We start from the raw sequence: 25,289 nt of genomic DNA, 5'->3' as shown, positions 1-25,289 counted from the left end.
GGTCAATAATATTTGTTGAAAAAAATACATGAAATGGCTACCTGCAAAAAATGAATTGTAGTTGTAAAAGGAAGTTTGTCTCCAAAATCAGAGGCAAGGTTGCAGCTATTCAGAGAAGGGCAAATTTTTGTGACAAACTTTGCCTCCACCTCTTCTTCCCCTAACTCCTCTATGCCCATCCGCTACTTATTCTCCAGTTTCCCAGTTCAATTTAACAGTTTCTGAGGATTTAGTTCATGCTCCTATTTGACCCATTACCAGACTCATCCCTTCCAGTCTTTTACCCACCTAAAATGAGTATTCTACCTAAAACACAAATCTGATCACATTTCTCCCCAGTTTGAAACACTTCCATGGATCCCCATTTTCCTCAGAATAAAATCCAAACGTCTTAGGATGGTTTTAGATGGTCCTTCATGATCTGGCTCCTGGTTACATCTCTAGTTTAAACCCGCAGTATTCTCATTATAACATTATGTACTGGAACTTGCCTGGTGGTCCAGTGGGTAAGACTCCTCACTCCCAATGCAGGGGGCCTGGGTTTGATCCCTGGTTGGGGAACTAGATCCTGCATGCATGCCCAACTAAGAAGTCCACATGCCGCAACTAAAGATTCCGCATGCCGCAACTAAGACCTGGTGCAGCCAAAATAAATAAATAAATAATTTTTTAAAAAAATTATGTACTGGGCTTCCCTGGTGGAGCAGTGGTTGAGAATCCGCCTGCCATTGCAGGGGACACGGGTTCAATCCCTGGTCCGGGAAGATCCCACATGCCACGGAGCAACTAAGCCCATGCGCCACAACTACTGAGCCTGCGCTCTAGAGCCCGTGAGCCACAACTACTGAGCCCACGCGCCTAGAGCCTGTGCTCTGCACCAAAGAGAAGCCACCGCAATGAGAAGCCCGCACACCACAACAAAGAGTAGCCCCCACTCGCTACAACTAAAGAAAGCCCGCACACAGCAACAAAGACCCAATGCAGCCAAAAATAAATTAAAAAAAAAAATTAGGTACTGAAATTGTTTCAGTTCTAGAAATGTACCTTTGCACATTCATTGTTGTCCATGCCACCTCCCCCTAATAAGTAATTCCTATTAATCCTTCAGATCTCACTGAGATGTCACTTCCTTTAGAGAGCCTTCACTGACATGCCCCACCCTTTTCCTGAAAACTCTGAAGAATAGGTAGGGGAAGGATAGTGCAGAAACATAGAAATTGGGAAGTTTCAAGAAATTAAACTTCTGAAATGAAATTAGAAAACCATAGTCAATGGGCTTCCCTGGTGGTGCAGTGGTTGAGAATCTGCCTGCCAATGCAGCGGACACGGGTTCGAGCCCTGGTCTGGGAAGATCCCACATGCCGCGGAGCAACTGGGCCCGTGAGCCACAACTGCTGAGCCTGCGCGTCTGGAGCCTGTGCTCCGCAACAAGAGAGGCCGCGATAGTGAGAGGCCCGCGCACCGCGATGAAGAGTGGCCCCCGCTCACCACAACTAGAGAAAGCCCTCGCACAGAAAAGAAGACCCAACACAGCCAAAAATAAATAAATAAATAAGTAAATTAAAAAAAAAAAAAAAAAAAAAAGAAAACCATAGTCAAGATTTCTTTAAATCATGGTTGGATTTCTTTAAGGACTTTGTAAAATTTCTTTCGCTCTGTTGGCATGAAGTATAGGGGAAAGATCATGAGCTCTGATGTCAAAAAAGCCTGAATTCAGATTCCATCTCCACCTTACCTTTGGGTAGTTACTTAACCTATGAGCCTCAGTTTCCTCTTCTGGAAAGTGAGGTAAATAAAGAATAATACCAAACTTGCAGAATTTCAAAAACTAAGAGATTTTCTAACACCCCATGTGTTATTTTTGTGTTCTCAAGTAGACAGGATGATTTCTAAGGGTCATTTGAAGCTCTGTGACTTTGAGCAAGTCTTTGTCTCTTTCTGGGCATCAGAAACACAAAGACTAGCTACTAAGTCTTTGTCTTATCTGTGTCTGTAGCTTTGGTTTATTTCTCCTGCTGTAGTGATCAGCAGTAAAACCTGTATTATCATAGAAAGAGACTGCTTAGGAAATAAAGAAACTGGAACCACAGAGGAGTACAAATCAATGGCCCTAAAGAAAAGGTTGCCTCTATTTAGGGAGGGGCAGCCTAGAGTTCAGAGAGCTCCCTCTTGACTAGTCTCCTTCTTTACTAACTTAATTAGTAAAAGGTAACACACTGAAGTAGTGAACTTGAAGAAAGAGAAACCACTCCTGGGGAGCCAGATTAATTTAGGAAATGGTTCCCTAAGGCTGATCCAAAGACTCTTGTTGTCTTTATCACAGGTGGGCAGAAAAATGAGTAAAATAAGGACAAGTGATACATATAAAACTACATGCCTCCATTTAAAGTACTGTCCTTTAGTCTGACATTATGTCTTCCTATTTATTGGTTTTAACGATTTTTTTTTTTTAATGAACTTACTGTGAACCCTGTTGGGAGGAAAAACTCCTCTACCAACTTAGGTCCGATTGTTGGAAGTGGAAGGAGACCTGTAAATTAACGGACAACAGATAAACCGGAGAAAAATTTATTACACACAGTGGAATATCCTACATAGAAAGTAACTCCTCGAACAGCTATGGGGAAAGGTTTACATACTGGCTTAGTAAGACAGGGGAGTTGGTTTAGGGCTTCAAAGGATGGAAAGTTATGAGTGTTGTTTGAACAATTATTTGGAAATGTCCTGATGCCCAAGGTCAGTGCCTCTCTGATTGGAGACCTCCCTAGAAATGGGGTTTGTGGCAGCTGACTCTCCTAAAGCTCTATACTAGTTAGATAAGCCATGTTCAGATGTTTTCACATTGAAGTAATCTCTATCTATATCAGTTTCATGGGTTGTTGGTCTCGTTAGCCCCATTATTTTGGGGAGGAAGTCTTCTCCCCAAATTTGTAAAATCTTATGTTTTATTTTAGGAGCCACTACAATAATGACACTGAGGGCCAGTGAGGTTGAAAATCATAAACTTGGAAAGCTGTCAGTGGTCTCCATTCTTTGAGACAGGCCAAAAGTGTGCATGGGAATGGCCTTAATGGTTAAATTGGATTTGGGATTGTCCTTAATGGTAAAATTGGTTTTTCCTCTTTATAGCACAGTGATTAAGAGCACAGATTTCAGAGTCTGACAGACCTAAGTCTCATGTGTGACTCTGAAACCTAATAACTTGTGACTTTGACAAAGTTATTTAATACCTCACAATTTCCTTATCCATAAAATGTAATGATTATCTTCTTTACAAGGCTGTTGCAAGGCTTAGTTGAAAAAATATACATTAAAAAAAAAATGCTTAGCATAGTGCTTGCCTCGATGTATTTTCTGACTGCATTGGAATGTACTGAATAACTAATGCTATTTGAAATTATAGACCCCTTACAATAGAATTTGGCTCATAGTGGTAATTGACCCCAAATCCTAAACTATAGTTGATCTGTTCCTATAGGTCTTTAGAAGAGAAGACTCTAAATCCATTGCTAGTACTCACAAACAATAATGTGGTTTATTTCATGAACCAGTTTCAGAGGGCTTTTGATTATACATTTGTCTTTTAATTCAAAGACATCACTACTGAGATTGTACAAAGCAGCAAAGATTCTTCTGAGTGGGGATGCTGGTGTTAAAACAGTATCTAGGTTTAATCTACAAATTCCTCTACTATCTGTGTGATGTGAGGCAAGTCATTTGACCTCACTAGGCTTCCCCTCATTTGTAAAATAGGGGATAATTATCTTCCCTTACAAGATGTTTGAGGGTTAAATACAGCACTTGGCTCATTACTCATAATATATCCAGTTTCGAAGGGCTTTATTTAAGACTGAATTGATGAGACCAAGAATTAGGTAGAAAATGTGTTTGGTAACTCCTTAATCTCCACATTCAAATATGACAATCACACTCTAGGTATGTCATTGAAAATTGTTCCTTTTATAATGTGTTTTGATGTAAAGTAACAGGAGAGCTGAGGGGTTTTTTTTGTTTGTTTTTTTGTTCTTAGCTCTTATTGCCTCATCACAGTCTAGGAGAGACACTCTTTAGTGACAGTCCTTGACTGAGTCATTGCAAGATGATTTTAAACAGCTGTCATACTGAATGCACAGGAGTAAGCCATTCATCTGCAACATCTGGCCACTGGTGTCATCTTCCCAAACCTGCTGTGAAGTCTGGCTTCTGGAAGCCAAGAGCTCAGTGTCAATACGCCCACCCTATGACTTGCTCTTTTATAGGCTGAATTTTCAGACTGCATTAGAATCTTAAATTATAAAAAGACAAAAATGATTAATGTGAGTGCTCATGGTTTCTGCCATTCACCTACTCCTCTCAATTTGAGGAGTTATGCAGTTACTCAGAGCTGTGCACTGGAGTCTTATGATGCAGATTAAGAATGGGGAATAGGAGGTGGAAAGATAATCAGGAGGAAAGGAAGAAATTTAAATTTAGCCAAGAGACTGGGTTGATCTACATAATAAAAACTGTGAGAAAGGGTGGGGGAGGGGAAGAATGGAGGAAGGTTTGATTTTTTCTTTTTGAAGATAGGCTATAGACAACACAGCTCAACAACTTGTTTGGTTAAATATTGGCCAAAGGTATTTATCTTCCTCAGTATGTATGGCCCATAGTAATACCATGTTAGTATTGAGTGAATTATTGGAGACAATAAAAGGTTAAGAAAAGCTAATAATTATTATAAAAATTATAATAAAACTATTAAAAACCCTATCACTCTAACACATCTAATCTCATGTCTGTGTATTAGTGAAGCAGTAGTATTTGTAGTGACCATTCATTAACAATTCTATAGCATCTAAACACTAATGCTGCCCTACACCATCTGTAAGGATGGTCAACCTCCACTTCTGACCATCTGGTGCACATTCTTTTCTGTACCATTCATTTGATGTTTAATCACATACTGCCTAAGAGCTAAGCAATCTCATGCGATTATGCAATAATAGGCGGAGAGGGGACCCATTGGATTGTAAATTTGGAAATAAGAATTGTAATGCAGAGTCTGTTACTGACTTGCTGTGTGATTTGGGCAAGGTCATTTTACCTAAGACTTAGTTTCTTCAACTATAAAATGACGTTTCTGAAACTAAAGTCACTAAGAATTCTTCCTGGTCATGGGGTTCTTATACTTTGCTTTTTGGTAATCTCCCTCACTAAATGCACTTATACAATATATATTATATCAGTTAATTATCTCAATAGTTGTGTGAATGACTGTCAACCTAGATAAGCTCTCTAGGAAGTGTTCTTGGGCTGTCTGATGGGTGCCCAGTCTGGATTAGGTATAGTCTCTGTGGCTTTATAACAAGTACCGTGGACTGGTCTGTAATACAATGTTATGTAATATTTATCTGTTTATTTGACACTTCCTCTTCTCCACAAAACTCTTAAGTTCTCTGAAGGATTTATAAATTATGCAAGTTCCAACACATAAATAGTACCTAGCATAGGTATTTAATGAAATGAATGAATGGAGTTCCAGGTCCTGCAAAAAAATTAGAAATTTCTGCAGTGAAACCACTGGCCTTTTCCAGAAAGCAACTGTTACAAATGGATGACCAAGGAATCTGAATCTTGCAGCATTAGTTTCAAATTTTAAATCAAATGCCCAGAATAAATGTAGACAAGACACACTTTACATAAAATTTGTAACATTTATTTAGGCAAAAAAAAAAAAAAAATCCCCAAAACAAAAATCTGTATACACAACATTAATACCTAAGTGATGTCCTGATTTAAAACACAACATGATTCATGTACAGGACATTCCCATTCATCTGGCCACAGTAAGAACAGTGCCTTCAGTCCAGACAATCGACAGCCTTTGAAATGTATACACATTACACTTTCCAATGAATTTTTCATAACCTTTGAAACGAGTTAAACTCTTCCATCAGAATTCAAGCAAAAGATAGCTTTTTCCATACTCACAAGTCAGTGAGAATTTGACAGTGGGAATTGTACAAAAGTCAGGGATTTAAAAATTTTATTCTTACAGATTATCTGAGTATAAATCTTGACATAACATCCTCCCATTTTTAAATGCTCTCAAGAATTTCCTGCTTTTATGAAAGTATGTCTCAGCTTTCATTAGCAAAGTAGCTTCTTGCTTCTAAGCTGATTAAAGTAAGCTTAAAAGAACCCAATTTGAACAATTTTCCAAAATAAGTTCAAAATTAAGCACATATTATTAATGAACTACATTTATGATTTCTCATAATTTGATAAATTTGGATTTTCTAAATATTCTCGATAGCCATTCTGTCTAGCTATGAAGGTAGGTTGTGCTGTCCAAAGGAGCTTTGCTTCATCCAGAGAAATGAGAAATAGCATTGATTTTCCCATAATTTACCAAAAAAAAATTGGGGGAGGGGAGAAACAGGCAGAGAAAGTTCTCTCTTAGGCTATCAATCAGTTAACATAAGAATGTGTTAGGTTAAGATTTGGAAACCGAAGAATGCATAATTAGGAGTGTACATGTCACACAAAATCTATGAAATACTAAAAAAAGATAAAGCAATTACTCATTTAAAGCACACTCAGCAAAATTTCCTATCATACCGCTGTTTTCATCACTGGATGAAGTCTGGATTTGCATTATTACTTAAATAAACAGTTCGTGAATTAATACAAAAAATGAAAAATGTGTCAATACAAAGCAAATGGTAAAATTTAAATATCCAATATCCACACAGTCATTTGAAACTGCTACAATGGATTTGAGAGGGAAACCATAAGTTCGCAAACCTCTCTGTAAGCCATCTCGGAACACTACTCTGAAGCCCTAGCCATATAAAGCCCCCAAATAAGTAACATACAGATAAAACTGCCCACGTCAGCCAACAGTATGATACTGCCTTTAACTTACACCTTCAGTTTAATAATACTGTTTATCTCAAGATAAAAGTTGCACAATAACCAAATAATGTAAACATACCATTAGAGGGCAGGAGAGGGGTGGGTTTCAACATATACAACACTGTAAGTTTATTTTCCTGGCTACTCATGACCTCTTTTCAATCTTGGGTACTGCTGCACCTTGTTCTATGGGGGGACAGGGTGGGTGTCAGGCATTTTAAAGCACTAAGCACAAACCACGGTTCATTAATCAATTCTACCCTAATTTAGCACATAATGAACTATAATAAAATATGTTTTCATCAAAATGTGCTCCAAAGGTCTAGATGATGGCCCAATACTATCTTGACCATGGCATAATTTAAAATATAGCCAAATGAAAGTGACTGGGGAGAAAAAGGGCCAACTCAAAAGGTCCCACTAGCAAGATCAACTTCCTAGGCTGGATATACAGCACTGATATTTTAAAACATTAATCCTTGATTCTTTGGAGGCTTGCAAACAAAAGATATCATGAAATTAAATTCCCATAGTTGCTTTGTGGGATTCATCTCCACCTTGGGTAATTCACTTAAATTGACTAGTGCCACTAAACGGCATTTCTGTCCAAGGGTGAGGAGCAGAAATATTTAAGGTCAATTCCTGGATCTGTGAGTCTGATATGATTTTTTAAATTCTCAACTAAGATCAGTAACAACTGAGTCCTTGGCCAGAGAGTAAATTAACCCCTTATTACTACTTGATTTATGTTTCTTTTCAACTGCAAAAGGAAAAAATGATTTTTTAGAGTATAAAGAGAACAGCAAAACTTGATGGCAAGAATGAGATACCTTAATTATTTTTGCTTTAATTTCAGACTGTTCTTGTTTTACTCAATAATACCTACATGCATCATTATAGTTTAAAAAGTCTAATTCCATTTCCTTTTTCCTTTAGTAGGTCTAAACCTTGCTGTTGCTTGTGGACTGATGTAGTGATAATTTGCAATATCTGAGCACACCAATGATTTGAGCAATGAGTGGTTCAACCCTAGTCTAAATTGTGCTTGAAACAGCACCTCTAAGCCACTGAAGAGGTAACCCTTGAAGGCACCAAGTTCTGTTACATTCTAGTGTACAAATGCAAACGGGAGGCCTAATAGAGTCTTTCTGTAGAGACAGGCCAGTTACACCTCATAATTTCAATTTATATATATATATATATATATATATATATATATATATATATATATATATAGTGTGTATATATATATATATATACACACAAACATATGTATATATGTATATATACATACACATATATACTGTACTGTAGCCAGATTGAAGACCTTATAGACAATTCTGTGCCGTAATTAGATATACAATTTTAAGAGCCATCCCAACCACAGAGGCACTAAAATTTTTATATATTTGGGATGTGCCTAATTATTTTGCTTTTAAGACTCAAAAGTATCTGGCCATTACCAGTGCTCAAAGTAGTAAATTTCAATTTAAATTTAAATATGTTTGAGTCTTCATCTATCAACAAGTTATTCTGAGTAATGAAGGGATTTATTGTTTTCCATACATTTTTAGCCATTTTTGAAAACAATTTATAAAGACAAAAACCTAGGATTAGCCTAGAAGGAACATGTACTTTTGTCTTGAATAGGATACCACAGAAACTTGAAGCCAAACTTCTCAAATAGGCTTTTCCTTAACTACACAAGCTAGAAGACCTAGAAATGGTCTACATAGCTAGCGACTCCAAGCATTTGTAGGCCATCCTATTTTCTACATTTTGCCTTAGATATTTAAAACCCAGAAAAAGGGGGAAATTTTTAAAAGAATTTTCCATTTCCTCTGAAATAGAATTAATCTGTGAAAATTTATCTCACACCTATAAAAATTCCTTAAACCGGTTAAGTCAGAATTAATATGGTTTTTAATGATTCTAAACATCTATTTTCATTTAGTTTAAGCTTTCACTCCTGTGAAGGAGTACCAAATAATTCAAGTATGACTACTGCGATAGTGGTATGAAATGTGTATGTCAAAAATGTTATCAGCATACTAATAAGCCAGCTCCTTTCTAAATAAAAGTGCTTCTGAATAATCATCATGATTTTAAACGTATTATTTAAAATCTCTATTGAAAACATTTTGGCCATCTATGAAAAAAACGCAGTCATCTAAGACTGCAGGTTAACTTTATTCACAAACTAAAATTTAAGATGGATACTCTGGTTTCTCTTCAGATCGTATAAATCTTTCGCCTTTTTTTTTTTAAATGGAAAATAACTCTCTTGGTGACTTGCTGCCTCCCAACTGCCATTATTGATAACTGATTCTTTACTCTACTGTAACAACTCTCTTAAAGGAAAGGAAACTGTCTAAAAAATAACCCATCTCAAAATATTTCCTTTTATGCACTGCAACTAGAATCATTACATTTAACAATAGTCTAATTCTTCTTGTTTACTTTTGGCAGTGAGATGTGGATATCCTTCCCCAACATGAAAATATTAAGATACATGTAGTCTGAAACAAAAGAAAATTAACTTCTGTTGTTAATTGTATTTTAAGTGAGCAGGTAATACCATGGGTAGTCTCTATTCCACTGAACAGAATGACTTTGAAATAGAGGGAAAAAAGGATGGTCTGTTTGAGCAAGAGACGATTTTTGTAAAATTCACATTTTCACAACAATATGACATAAAGAAATTCAGACAGTTAAACTCTAACGCAGAATGCTGTAATATTTTATACTGTGGTGCTTGGGGAAATATTTCTAGAGAGTAACCAGCAGTCTGTGTAGGAAGCAGCAGCCCATGCCTCCAGGAATAAATATGAAGAACAAGCTACTGCGCAATGCCTCAGGAGAGGTGGGCTCCAGAAGATTAGCCAGTCCCAGTTTAAAAACTATATACCACAAGAGCAGACCTTTTCCCAGTTCCTAAACTCTATTTTCCCTTAGTAGTTTTTCTTTTTAATATATTTTCTGCCAGCCATCCGGGCACCAGCCAGTGAGTAGCTTTCACAAGGAGAGGACTCAGATTTCCATTCTTTCACACTAAGAAGGACATCTTATAAAAGATACACAGACAGAGAATAAAGGCATTTTATACAGAAGCAATATAAAATTTACAATCGAAGCAGTGCCAGAAATCAGGTTAACAGCTTATCTGAAGCTGCAAATTGACTGAAGGGACTGTAAGATCAGAAAAGTCTGGCCTAAGGGTCCGTGCAAACTTCCCCATAAAACTGTAGAATTTTAAGCACAGTTAAGTTCAAACACTGAAGGATGTGGAAATTTTCCTAAAAGGCAATGAAGGAAGAGACTCTTCTCATCTAATAAGTTAAAAATCACAAAACAAATCAGAGACTGTTCACATGGGCAGTACTGTACATTATCAATCCCATACTCACTTTATGACTCTTGTTGTAGAAACCCCCAAAACATCAGAGAGGGTAAGATATTCCAAGTGAACCTATCACAAAAAGAATTTCTGTGATTCAATTATCCAATTACCTATAGCTATCAATTTAGTCTGGCCTGGGGCTGCTTTTTACAGGGAGGTGGTCTTCCATGGCGTACAATGTGTTTCTCTAAGCTGTCCAGAATGGCCACAGCAATCTGTTGGACATGAGGATCAGTCTGTTCATGTTTTTTGATGTTGTATAAATGCTGCAATCCTCCTTCCTCAATCAGCATGCTGCAATACCTTGAGGCTGAAAGAAAACAGGAGAAAGAGCTTTCCTTAAAAAACTTAATTTGTTTTTTTGTGGAATAATTTTTATGTTTTGCTTAAGTTTAAGCTGTTTTGTTATTGCTCACTAACATAAGTTAGAGCCTGAAAAATATCTCTGTAATGATGTTATGCCTACACTACAAGGCCCACACATAGATCACAGATAATACACATACCATTTTATATATATATATATTATATATATAATATATAAAAAAAATCATAACCATAAGACATAGACAATCTTCTTTGACCCCAAATCATGAGTAAGATGGGTACTGTTACACTTTTATGTACTTCCTATGTTAAAAAAAAATTTAGGGCTTCCCTGGTGGCGCAGTGGTTAAGAATCCGCCGGCCAATGCAGGGGACACGGGTTCAAGCCCTGGTCCAGGAAGATCCCACATGCCGTGAAGCAACTAAGCCCGTGCGCCACAACTACCGAGCCTGCGCTCTAGAGCCCGTGAGCCACACTACTGAGCCCACACGCCTAGAGCCCGTGCTCCACAACAAGAGAAGCCACTGCAACAAGAAGCCCACGCACCGCAACGAAGAGTAGCCCCCACTCGCTGCAACTAGAGAAAGCCTGCATGCAGCAACGAAGACCCAACGCAGCCAAAAATAAATAAATAAATAAAAATTTAATAGCAGTCATATTGTACATGCAGTATTCATTATTTTTAAATATTTTTTCCTTTTGCCTTTTTTTACACATGCCTTTTAAAGTTTATTTTTTTAGTTTAAGTCATATTTATTAAAGTCTAATTTACACAAAGTAAAACACACCTAATTTAATCTATAGTTTTATGAGTTTTGCCAAACGTACACACTTGTGTAACCACCAACACAATCAGGATATGGAATATTTTCAACAACTAAAAAGTTTCCTTGTGCACCTTTGAAGTCAGTCTCCCCTGAACCCCTCATCCCAGGTAACCACTGTTCTAATTTCTGTGATATAGACTTTTGCCTAGAACTTCATATAAATGGACAGTATGTAACCTTTTGTGTCTGTCTACTTTTGCTCAGCATGATGTTTTCGAGATGTTTCCAAGTTGTTACCTGTATGTAATCTTTTTTTGTTGTTTTAATCTGAGAAGTATTCCACTGCATTAAGTACGTCACATGTTTTAATGTTATTGTACTGATGGACATTTGTTGGATGTTCTCTCTCCCTGAGCATTTCATTACAATGACTAAAAATGCTATAATCATTCTTTCACAAGTTTTTGGGGAACTTTTCATTTCCTGGATCTTGAGAAAATACCTAAAATGATGGGCAAATGCTAAATGTATGTTTATTTATTTTTATTTATTTATTTTATTTTCGAATTTTATTTTATTTTTTTTATACAGCAGGTTCTTATTAGTTGTCCATTTTATACAAATCAGTGTATACATGTCAATCCCAATCTCCCAATTCATTACATGCCTATCCCCACCACCACCACTTTCCCCCCTTGGTGTCCATATATTTGTCCTCTACATCTGTGTCTCAATTTCTGCCCTGCGAACCGGTTCATCTGTACCATTTTTCTAGGTTCCACATACATGCATTAATATACGATATTTGTTTTTCTCTTTCTGACTTACTTCGCTCTGTATGACAGTCTCTAGATCCATCCATAAATGTATGTTTAACTTTATAAGAAATCACCAAATTGTTTTCTGAAATGGTTGTATAATTTTTCATTCCCATCAGCAATGAAAGAGAAAGTTGCTTCATGTCCTCATCAACACTTGTCATTATCCATCTTTTTGATTATAGGCAGCCTTCCTAGCAGGTGTAAAGTGGCTTACACCTCATTGTGGCTTTAATTTATATTTTTCTAATGACTAATGATGCTGAACTTTTTTTTTGCCATCATGACAGTATCTTTATTTTTTTAATTTAATTTATTTATTTTTTTGGCCACGTCCTGTGGCATGCGGGATCTTAAGTTCCCCGACCAGGGATCAAACCCCTGCCCCCTGCAGGGGAAGCGTGGAGTCTTAACCACTGGACCACCAGGGAAGTCCTGAACTTCTTTTAATGTGCTTATTGGCCGTTTGTATATTTTCTTTGAAGAAATGTCTATTTGGATCCTTTGCCAATTTTTAAACTGGGTTATTTTCCTTTTTACTATTGTGTTTATATATTCTGAAAACAAATCTCTCATCAGGTATATAATTTGCAAATATTTTCAACCATTCTGGGAGTCGTCTTTTCACTTTCTTGATGGTGTCCTTTAAAGCACAAAAGTTTTAAAATTTTTTATTAAATCCAATTAGACTAGTTTTCTTTTGTCACATGCTTTTGGTGTCCTATATAAGAAATCATTGCTTAATCCAACATCATAAAGATTTATACCTATGTTTTCTTTTAAAAGTTTTATATACTTATGTATATGTAAATGTAGTTCTTATACTTAGGCCTGTAATCCATTTTTGAGTTAATTTTTGTATATGGTATGAGGTAAGGGTCAAAGTTCTTTCTTTTACATGTGCCTACTCAGTTTTCCCAGCACCATCTGTTTAAAAACCTGTTCTTTCCCCACTGAATTGTCTTGGCACCCTTGTCAAAAATCAATTAACCATAGATGCATGGTTATTTTTGGACTCTTAATTCTATTGCATTGATCTATACATCTATCCTAATGATGTTGAGCATCTTTTCATGTGCTTATTTGCCATCTGTAAATCTTTGGTGAAAAGTCTGTTCATCTCTTTTGTCCATTTTCTTGTATTGTTTTCTTATCATTAAGTTTTGAGAGTACATGGTATATTTTGAACACAAACGCTTTATCAGACATGTGATTTGAAAATTTTGACCCAGTATGTGCACTGACTTTTCATTTTCTTGACAATGTCTTTCAAAAAGCTGAAGTCCTTAAGTTTGATTTGTTCGCATCCAATTTAGCAGGTTTTTCTTTTTCTTTTTTTTCTTTTTCTTTTTTTTTTTTGGCTGCTCTGTGTGGCTTGCGGGATTTTAGTTCCCCAACCAGGGATCGAACTCGACCCCCTGCAGTGGAAGTGTGGAGTCTTAACCACTGGACTTCCAGGGAAGTCCCTAGTTTTTTCTTTTGTAGATCATACTTTTGTGCATATTTAAGAATTTGATCTCAACAGATGCAGAAAAAGCTTTCGACAAAATTCAACACCCATTTATGATAAAAACCCTCCAGAAAGTAGGCATAGAGGGAATTTACCTCAACATAATAAAGGCCATATATGACAAACCCACAGCCAACATCATTCTCAGTGGTGAAAAACTGAAACCATTTCCACTAAGATCAGGAACAAGACAAGGTTGCCCACTCTCACCACTATTATTCAACATAGTTTTGGAAGTTTTAGCCACAGCAATCAGAGAAGAAAAAGAAATAACAGGAATCCAAATCAGAAAAGAAGAAGTAAAACTGTCACTGTTTGCACATGACATGATACTATACATAAAGAATCCTAAACATGCTACCAGAAAACTACTAGAGCTAATCAATGAATTTGGTAAAGCAGCAGGATACAAGATTAATGCACAGAAATCTCTTGCATTCCTATACACTAATGATGAAAAATCTGAAAGAGAAATTAAGGAAACACTCCCATTTACCACTGCAACAAAAAGAATAAAATACCTAGGAATAAACCTACCTAAGGAGACTAAACACCTGTATGCAGAAAACTATAAGACACTGATGAAAGAAATTAAGATGACACAAACAGATGGAGAGATATATCATGTTCTTGGATTGGAAGAATCAACATTGTGAAAATGACTATACTACCCAAAGCATTCTACAGATTCAGTGCAATCCCTATCAAACTACCAATGGCATTTTTCACAGAACTAGAACAAAAAATTGCACAATTTGTACAGAAACACAAAAGACCCCGAACAGCCAAAGCTATCTTGAGAAAGAAAAACAGAGCTGGAGGAATCAGGCTCCTGAACTTCAGACTATACTGCAAAGCCACAGTAGTCAAGACAGTATGGTACTGGCACAAAAACAGAAATATAGATCAGTAGAACAGGATAGAAAGCCCAGAGATAAACCCACACACCTATGGTCACCTTATCTTTGATAAAGGAGGCAAGAATATACACTGGAAAGAAGACAGTCTCTTCAATAAGTGGTGCTGGGAAAACTGGACAGCTACATGTGAAAGAATGAAATTAGAACACTCCCTAACACCATATACAAAAATAAACTCAAAATGGATTAAAGACATAAACGTAAGGCCAGACACTATCAAACTCTTAGAGGAAAACATAGGCAGAACGCTCTATGACATAAATCACAGCAAGATCCTTTTTGACCCACCTCCTAGAGAAATGGAAGTAAAAACAAAAATAAACAAATGGGACCTAATGAAACTTAAAAGCTTTTGCACAGCAAAGGAAACCATACACAAGACGAAAAGACAACAGTCAGAATGGGAGAAAACATTTGCAAACAAAGCACCTGACAAAGGGTTAATCTCCAAAATTTACAAGCAGCTCATGCAGCTCAGTATCAAAAAAACAAACAACCCAATCCAAAAATGGGCAGAAGACCTAAATAGACATTTCTCCAAAGAAGATATACAGATTGCCAACAAACAAATGAAAGAATGCTCAACATCACTAATCATTAGAGAAATGCAAATCAAAACTACAATGAGGTATCACCTCACACCAGTCAGAATGGCCATCATCAAAAAATCTACAAACAGTAAATGCTGGAGAGGGTGTGGAGTAAAGGGAACCCTCTTGCACTGTTGGTGGGAATGTAAATTGACACAGCCACTATGGAGAACAGTATGGAGGTTCCTTAAAAAACTAAAAATAGAACTACCATAGGACACAGCAATCCCACTACTGGGCATATACCCTGAGAAAATCATAATTCAAAAAGAGTCATGTACCACAATGTTCATTGCAGCTCTATTTACAATAGCCAGGACATGGAAGCAACCTAAGTGTCCATCGACAGATGAATGGATAAAGAAAATGTGGCACATATATACAATGGAATATTACTCAGCCATAAAAAGAAATGAAACTGAGTTATTTGTAGTGAGGTGGATGGACCTAGAGACTGTCATACAGAGTGAAGTAAGTCAGAAAGAAAAACAAATACCGTATGCCAAGACATATATATGGAATTAAAAAAAAAAAAAAGTGGTTCTGAAGAACCTAGGGGCAGGACAGGATAAAGATGCAGACATAGAGAATGGACTTGAGGACATGGGGAGGAGGATGGGTAAGCTGGGACGAAGTGAGAGAGTGGCACGGACATATATACACTACCAAATGTAAAAACGATAGCTAGTGGGAAGCAGCCACATAGCACAGGGAGATCAGCTCCATGCTTTGTGTTGTGTCCATCTAGAGGGGTGAGATAGGGAGGGTAGGAGGGAGACACAAGAGGGAGGAGATATAGGAATATACGTATATGTATAGCTGATTCACTTTGTTATAGAGCAGAAACTAACATACCATTGTAAAGCAATTATACTCCAATAAAGATGTTTAAAAAAAAAAATCTGCCTAAGACAAGGTTACAAATATTTTGTCACATTTTCTTCTAGAAACTTTTAATAGTTTTTGGTTTCGTATTTAGACTTATGATCAATTAAGAGTTAAAATTTTTTAATTAATTATTTATTTATTTTGGCTGTGCCAGGTCTTAGGTGCGGCATGCAGGATCTTTGTTGTGGCATGTGGGCTTCTTAGTTGTGGCGTGTGGACTCTTAGTTGCAGCATGCATGCAGGATCTATTTCGCCAATCAGGGATCAAACCTGGGCCCCCTGCATTGGGAGCTTGGAGTCTTAGCCAATGGACCACCAGGGAAGTCCCAAGAGTTAATTTTTGTATACAAGGTATGAATCAAAGTTCTTTTTTTTTTTTGCAGATAGAGATACACTTGATGCAGTACTGTCTGTTGAAAAGACTATTATTTCTCTATTGAATTGCTTTGAACTTACGTCAAAAACCAACCAACCATATGTGTATAGGTCTGTTTCTGTACTCTCTATTCTGGTCCTTTGAACATTCTTTGTCTATGTTTATGCCTGGACTTCCAATTGGTGTCTGAAGTGAGGGCAGTTTTGTGGGACTGAGCCCTTAACTTGTGGAATCTGACACTATCTCCAGGTAAACAGTGTCAGAATTGAACTAAATTTGTAGGACACCCAGTCAGTGTCGGCTGAGAAATGGAGAACTTTTTGGTGGGACGTGGAAAAAACACATATCAGAATTGGTGTCAGAAGTGGGATTTGCTATCCTGGTCCTGGCTTATGGAAACATGTGGTTAGGGAAGAGAAAGGATAAAAACGTGAGGGACAAGGAACCTTTGGTTCTTGGGTGGCTACTCCATGATGTGGAGTAGCAGCTGTGCTGCAATCCGTTACTAACGGTAAAAGTTACCAATGGAATTTATTTTTGTATTTATTTATGTTTTTAAGAGTTTTGTTATATGTTTGTTTTTTTTAAAAAAATATTTATTTATTTATTTGGCTGCACTGGGTCTTAGTTGCAGTAGGCAGGCCCCTTAGTTGCGGCATGCAAACTCCCAGTTGCAGCATGCATGTGGGATCTAGTTCCCCAACCAGGGATCGAACCTGGGCCCCCTGCACTGGGGGCATGGAGTCTCAACCACTGCACCACCAGGGAAGTCCCAACCAATGGAATTTAGAGATGAATTCAAACCTGACCAGCAATTGCTTTATCTAATCAAGGCAAAGATTGACAAAAGGCCAGGATTCCTTGACTTGACTCCTTACTGGGGACTTAAAGCCTTTTGCACAAGAGTGAGTAACTTAGTCAGGAAGTGGAGAAGTTCCTGGTGAAGTCCTGATGTGGGCTACAATTAGAGAGTTAAAAAAAATAATGTAAGGATTAATAGGATTATGAAAGTTGGGAGTGTTTTTTAAAAAATATTTATTTATTTATTTATGTATTTATTTGGCTGCATCGAGTCTTAGTTACGGCCCATGGGCTCTAGAGCCTGCGGGCTTAGTTGCCCCGAGGCATGTGGGATCTTAGTTACCCGACCAGGGACTGAACCCACGTCCCCTGCATTGGTAGGCAGATACTTAACCACTGGATCACCAGGGAAGTCCTGAAAGTTGGAATGTTTAAACAGACTTTATGTAAAGAAGTTGTGTCTCCTTTGCCTCAATATTTTATGGAAATGAGTATTATGTCTGGCTGGGGAACACTCTCCTATCTAGTACTGTAAGATCAAAATCTGTGGATGATTACAGTTAGGAATATAAGGGTTAACAGAACTAAGGTAAAAGTCTGTAGGGGAATTGGTATGGTTGAAGAGACTTTATGTGAAGTGGTTACATTTCTTTTACCTGATGGTATTATGAGGATGAACATTTTATTGACTGGGAAATGTTTCCACTACCTAACATCATAAAACAGAAAGCATGTAAATCCACCTTTCAAGCAATGTTAATTGGACATGCTAAATGGGAACCAGTAAGATTGCCCAAGCCAATGCAATGTAGAATAGAAGCTGGAGTGCTGGCAGGGACAAATTCTCTGTGCCATAGCCCTATGTGAAGGACTGAGTGGGGTTTATGGCAAAAGCCTGTGAGTGCCTACCAGAGATGATTACTGGGACTTTGGACTTGAGAATTTCCATTTGAGGGGCATTTACTACCTTGCTATTTGGCATTAATTGAAGCTAGCCTCATGACTGAAGGACAAAAAATGATCTTCAAACCTGAAATACCCAAGACGTTTTGAGTGATGTCAGAGAAACACTCTAATGGGGATGGCAGTGCCCAGAGGAGTTCCATAATAAAACGGAATTGGTTTATATAGGATCGTGCTACCTGGAGAATGCAAGGAGGAGATACTCATGAGCAGGGAGCCTCTTTCTCCCTAGTCAGTCCCTAGGACTGACTTTGGAACTGCACAAGGAGCTGCCAGATTCTATAGTCACTTGGACAGTGCCCTATAAACAGCTCTCCAACAACCAACAAACTGCTGCTTGGTTTGTGGATAGCAGTTCCAAGGTAAACAGACAACATCCTGTTTGGAAGGCCACCACTCTGATTGAAAAAGGTAAAACCAAAACAGCCCTGTGGACTGAACAGCATGCTGTGTTCCCAGCAAGGATGAAAAATTGAATAGTGGTAAAAGCCTCTGTTTGGGTTTTTTCATGGGCAGTGGCCAATGGTCTAGCTGTGTGGGTGGATACAAGGGCAATGGAAACCTGGTCATTAAGGCAGGACATATCTGTGCCCATCAGAAGAATTCTCTTCCATGTTCAGAAGCTGACTGGAACTGACAAGCAGATATCCCAATGTGCTTGCTTGAGGTGGCCACCTGAGTCCACGAAATGAGTGGATATGGAGGAACTGCAGCAATGCAGAAATGGACTGAATCTAGACATATTCCTCTTGCATTTTGAGGCACAAAGTGCCAGAGTCAAGGAAAACGTTTTCTATCCCTACAGTGTCCAACTATGGGCAGAGAGATATCCTCCTCAGAGTAATAGTTTGATAGAGAATTGGAATGGGCAATTAAAACATTAGTTATCTAAAATCGGAGGTGGGAGGGAGGGGGGAGATATAGGCCTGAAGGGCTAGCTTTCACACCTTCACGAGTATATGTATGCTCACACTCAATATGAGTGGAGCTAAAAGAATGTCCCCACTAGGGACTTCCCTGGTGGAGCAGTGGATAAGACTCTGCACTTCCAATGCAGGGGGCCCGGGTTTGATCCCTGGTCAGGGAACTAGGTCCTACATGCATGCCACAACTAAGGAGCCCACATGCCGCAACTAAGAAGCCCTGGAGCTGCAACTAAGGAGCCCACATGCTGCAACCAAGGAGCTGGTGAGCTGCAATTAAGACCCGGCACAACTAGATAGATACATAGATAATTTTTTAAAAAAGAATGTCCCCACTAGATATTCTCCTGTTTTTCTGGGGAACCTGGGGAAGAGGGAGTGGGAAAGGATGTTGATATGATTATGTGATTCTTGCTAAGGTAGGATACTGGTATAATGATTATACTTTCTTCTTCTTCTTCCCCATATCACAACGTTTTTTAATTCCCCTACCTGGTGCAGTGGTCACAGAACCAGGGCTGCAACTACAAATGCTGGAAGCAGGGATGATTCTTAAGCAAGACACTGTAACTATGTTGTAAAATCTTTTTGTCAGGATTCCCAAGGGCCTAATGGGTTGGGTTATGCCTTAACTCCATCTGGCAAAATTGGGAATAACACTGAATGCAACTATATTGCCTCGTGGTAAAAACAGCCCACTAGTTCTGCACCTATGTAATCTTACCCTATCTGAATGACAGGGGACTGAGGGGGAGACACTTGCTAGACTAGTATTGCTGTTGGCAATCTACACCAACACAGTGGCCAAAATTAATGTCCCTTCTAAAGGTGGAAAAGTTTGAGTGTACATGAAGAGAAGAAGGAATAGGAGCTGAGGGTACAGGAATGAATAAATAGGCTATGTAATAAGAGAAATTCAATATGACATTAACACATCAAAAAAGGCTCAGAGCAAGAGATGATATTATCTCTTAGTTTAAGAGCAATATATGGCTTCACCCTAAGACCACTTCTGCTTTTGGAGCCTTACAAAATCTACGAGAAGCCTGCAAACCTCAGTGACCTTGCCCTGGGAGACATCCCACTCTGTCACCTCATTACCGTATGTCAAAAGGGGATCCTTATGAATGACAAAAGACACTCCTATCACTCAGGAAATTATAAAGGTTTGAGGAGTTCTGTGCTAGGAACCAGGAACAAAGACCAAATATAGTTCTTATTATATCTTCTGGTCTTTGATGACAGATCCCTTAAAACAAAATGATTGTAACAGTTAACAGATACTAGCACATTACTAGAGTCCCATTCAGTCATTAATCATATAAAAATGTCTCCCAGGGCAAGGGAGCATTCACCATGTTGGTGAATGCACTCACATGCCTGGATGGTGGCACAGCCTAGTTCCATGGGGACAGAAGCTCCTGTGCTCAGAATCCTTCAGAACCCTGCCCTATGTATCTCTTAATCTGGCTGCTCATCTGCATCCTTTATAATAAACTGGTAAATATAATTAAATGTTTTTCTGAGTTCTGTGAGTTGCTCTAGCAAATTAATTGAACCAGAGGTGGGGGGTCGTGGGAACCTCAGATCTACAGCTAGTCAGTCAGAAGCACAGGTACCAACATAAACTTGGGATTGGCATCTGAAGTGGGGACAGCAGTATTGTGGGATTGAGCCCTTAACCTGTGGGATCTGACACTATCTCCAGGTAGACAGTGTCAGAATTGAGTTAAATTTGTTGGACACCCAGTCAGTGTCTGCTGAGAATTCGAGAACTGCTTGATGAGGTATGGAAAAAACACACATTTGGAGCCACAAAACACCTGTCTTGATTACTGTAGCTCTATAGTATGTCTTTAAGTCAGGTAGTATAACTCCTCCAATTTTGTTCTTCGTTTTTCTAAGTTGTTTCAATATTCTAGGTCCTTTGCATTTCTGTATGAATTTTAGAATCAGCCTGTGAATTTCTCTTCTGCTAAGACTGCTAAGATTTTGAATGGGACTATATAAATCTACAATACATTTGGAGAGAATTGCCATTTTAACAACAGTAACTTCTAACTCATAAGTGCTGTCCTTCTATTTGGTTAGCCCTTCTCTAATGTCTCTCAGCAATGCTTTGTTTTTCTCAGTGTACAGGTCTTGCACATCTTTGTCAGATATATCCTTAAGTATTTCATAGTTTTTGGTAAAACTGTATATGTCATTTTTTCATTTACATTGGTTGCGGCTAATATAAAGAAGTGCAACTGATTTGTGTATATTGATCTTGTATCCTGGAACCTTGCTAAACTCACTTATTAAGTCTAGTTGCCCTCTTGTAGATTTCACGGGATTTTTCTACATAGATATCACGTCACCTGTGAATAAAAACAGTTTTACTTCATTCTTTCCAATCTGGATGCCTTCTGTTTCTTTCCTGATCACACTGGACAGAATCTTCATTACAATGTTCAATAGCAGTGAGGTTGGACATCCTTGCCTTGTTCCTGATCTTAGAGGGGAAACAGTCACATTTAATTTTTCACTATTAATTTTGATGTTAGCTGTAGGATATCCTTAGATGCTCTTTCTGCATCTACTGAGATGATCAGATTGTTTTTCTTTCCTGGTCTGGTAATAGGATGAAACACATTGATTTTCAAATGTTAAACCAACTTTGCATTCCTGGAATAACCTCCTTGGTCCTTTTTATATACTGTTGGGTTCCATTTGTTAAAAAAAGAATTTCCTCATCTATGCTCATGAGAGATATTGTTCAGTAATTTTCTTTTCTTATGTCTTTGCCTGGTATTGATATCAGGATAATTCTGGTGTTCTTGCTTTCTAATTTTTTTTAAACCAGCTTTCTTTCAGTTTGGATATTTTCTATTGCTGTGTATTCAATTTCACCAACCTCTTCTTATTTGTATCTACTCTTAAGCTCACCCAAATATTTTTCATGTCAAATTTTAATTTTTTTTAAACATTACTTTTCCCCTCTTAATTTCATGTTTTCTTTAAAATCTTGGATCATATCTATAAAAAAAGTTCAAATTTTTTTCCTGCTAATTCCATCATTACTACCATTTCTGGGTCTGTTTCAATTGTCTAATTTTTCTCCTGGTTATGGGTCATATTTTTCTGCTTCATCTTTCATCTAGCAGCTCTTACCATATAACTAAACATGTTGTTGAGTGTATAGATTTTGTTGTCTGTTTTAAAAGAGTGCTTAGTTTTTCTCTGACAGTTTACTTGCAGAGCAGCTTGATCATTTTAAGACTTGCTTTTAAGCTTCACAGGGTTGCCTTAGAGAAACCTTTAATTTAGGGCTAGTTTAATCTTTTCTGGCATCTGTAGTGAATGTCCTGGGTATCAAGTTCTTTCCACTGTTTGGAATTTGAATATTTTCTAACCTGTGTAAGCTCCATGTGTTGTTCAGTTAGCAGCTCCTTGGTATTTGTTCTTTCTCAGGCCTCAGGAAGTCTCACCCTAGGCATGCACAGCCTAAGACTCAAGAAACTCCTATGAAGATTTCTGAAGTTCTTTCTTAGAACAGTGTAAGTCTCATTCACCACTGTCATTGATTTCTAATATTGCCAAGCTCATTCTGAAAGTATAAACTTAGTTCATAACTTAAGATTCTCTTACACTGTATTTTTAAAAGTCTGTGTCCTTAAAAATCAAACACAATTTAGAAATGGCTTTCCTGTGCAAGGAGAATTTCACTTGAAAAAGAAAAACACAGTTCTCTTTTCGGTACATACGATTCTTGCTGCAGACATGCTGCATGGCCCAAACTGCCCATAGCTGGACTCCTGGTGTTGTGAAACAGCCAAGTAATGGGAAAAATGGATTAAAGGACCTAAAAGTTCAAAAGAAAAGAATATAAGTTACATCCTATACTTAGTGTCATTTTCTAAAGCAATGCTTCCTGAGCTTTTTGCTCCAGAAATTTCATCCTGCTATTTTTAAACTATATAATATAAATGAGCTTCTATAGAACATCTTTTGTCTTAGCCATTTGATAAACGAGTATATTCAGACAAAAGTCTTGGTACAGAAGATGGAAGGCGATCAGAACAACATACTTTTTCTCAAAAGCACCTGTTGGTCTTGAAGATACACATTTGAAGAATAGCAGACTTTGGTTTGGAAACTTAGATAAGGAGAAGTTAGTTGATAACTAACCAGAACACCACCATGACGGAGCTCTAGAATTAGTCTTTCTATTTCTACAAGTTTTCTGCCCCAAAATGTATAGAACATAAGTTGGAATCAAAAGTGTTGGCAGCATCAGCATTTATAAAGTAGACAACAAAATAAATTGCAATAATAATATTTATGCAGCAATCTGGAATACTTCTGGTATATTAGCAACTTATCTATCAAGTCACCTAACTGTCATAAATAGAGTTAGAATCCAGTACGCCCTTTAATAAATTATTATAAACTGTTTCCCTGAACAAATCAGGTGCTACTTCTAGTTCTCTAAATGTGTTCTCGTTTTAGACCTCCTTGCATTAATACTCTTCCTAAAATCTTCTGTATCTACTTAATGATCTCTCAAAACTCAGCTCACAATCTACTTCCTCTGGAAGCTTTTTACCATTTTCCAGTGCACATTCAGAGCATTCTATGTACATAACTAGCATAGGAGTGAATTATTTCTGATTTACAACTGGTTTCCATCACAAGACTGTAAAGTTCTTGTATGGAGGCACCATATCTTACTCATCTTTGAATTTCAAGAGCATAGAACAAGACCTTGGCACCTGTTTTCAATAAATGTAGAATGAAGGAAAGACTGATGAATGATAGGTAGCAAAATAAATTAAAAATACTTTATTTTAAAGCCAGTACGAAGATAGATGCCAAAGGGTAAAATCTACATCTAATAGGAATGATCTCTACACAAGCAAAATGACTAGATTACTGGCTTAATATTAATTATCTTGCTAGTTACCTGTATGCTACCATCTCACACTCTGGAGTTGGCCATTTCAAAATCGCTGAATGCTGAAAGACACAAAGCACACAAGAAAGGGTTACAATATTTATTTAGCATTGCATTATGAGGGTTTGACAGTCTAACCATTATGAATGTTGTTTGCATGCTTCCAAAATACACCAAATTACCCTACCAGATCGTCCAGAAGAGAATTCCTCTGGCTACGACTCAATGTCCAAGCTTGTTCTCCTCTAGATATTAAGTGGGCAATAATCCCAGCTGCAAAGTAACTGACTTCCACTTCAACACTATGTAGAAGGCTACTGATGTGGTCTATAAAATCCTTCCACATTAATTCAGAATGCAATTCTTGTACTTCGGCTATATTGTTCTGGAAAAAAAAGAAGACATAAAAATTAAAATAATATGTATAATAAATGGCTAAATGACACTGCAATGATTTAAATATGTATGGACAAAAGCGAATATTGTTGCTATGTTAGCACAGTGGGATTACAGGTGATTTTATTCCTCTCCTCCCCAAACAATAAAATAATAAAGAAACAGCAGCGAGTTCTGTTTCAGGTAAAATAGTAAACTAGATAACCTAAAAATTTCCTGCTATAAAATATCTAGAAGTGCTGGGTAAAAACTGGCAAACAAACTTTAAATATGTAACTTTTTTGGTGGGACAAAATGTAAACAGGGAATCAAACTAAAGCATAACAGGCTATCACTGGCCTGCACGGGCAAGAGAACTGGGTTTTAATAGACATGCAAGGGCAAAAGTAAGGGCCAGAGATTGGAACTAATACAAGGCAAGAACTTTCAAAGCATTACACCTCAGTAAAAGAGTGGATTGACATAGGTACATAAAAAAGAAGTAATCTGGGCTCTGGCCAATTTAAGTTGTGCTTGATCTTCTCCAAAACAATCTAAGATTCAACTTATCTCACTACTCTGAAGATTAATCCTCATTTTTTAAAAAAAATTTAATTAATTAATTAATTTATTTTTGGCTGTGTCAGGTTTTAGTTGCAGCACGCAGGATCTTCGTTGAGGCACGTGGGATCTTTCATTGTGGCGTACGGGCTCTTTGTTGCAGCGCCTAGGCATCTCTCTCTAGTTCTGGTGAGTGGGCTCAGCAGTTGCGGTGCACGGGCTCTCTAGTTGCG

At 37.6% G+C, this 25,289-nt stretch overlaps 1 protein-coding gene across 2 annotated transcripts in view; it reads right to left on the bottom strand.

Annotated features, from left to right (window-relative positions):
* Positions 1-5,696: 5,696 nt before the first annotated feature.
* Positions 5,697-25,289, bottom strand: part of ZYG11B (zyg-11 family member B, cell cycle regulator) — a 76,665-nt gene continuing 57,072 nt past the window's right edge. For both annotated transcript variants that reach the window (XM_059922551.1, XM_059922561.1), the window contains 4 exons: positions 24,308-24,505; positions 24,130-24,182; positions 22,931-23,028; positions 5,697-10,610 (listed from right to left, as the gene is read on the bottom strand). In XM_059922551.1, coding sequence (XP_059778534.1) covers positions 10,420-10,610; positions 22,931-23,028; positions 24,130-24,182; positions 24,308-24,505 — 540 coding nt within the window. In that variant the 3' untranslated portion in view covers positions 5,697-10,419. The remainder of the gene's footprint in view (positions 10,611-22,930; positions 23,029-24,129; positions 24,183-24,307; positions 24,506-25,289) is intronic.

This window comes from Balaenoptera ricei, chromosome 1 (genome assembly GCF_028023285.1).
Source record: "Balaenoptera ricei isolate mBalRic1 chromosome 1, mBalRic1.hap2, whole genome shotgun sequence".
NCBI lineage: Eukaryota > Metazoa > Chordata > Mammalia > Artiodactyla > Balaenopteridae > Balaenoptera > Balaenoptera ricei.
The sequence above is the reverse complement of the archived record's forward strand: the minus strand, read 5'-3'. Positions and strand labels throughout refer to the sequence as shown.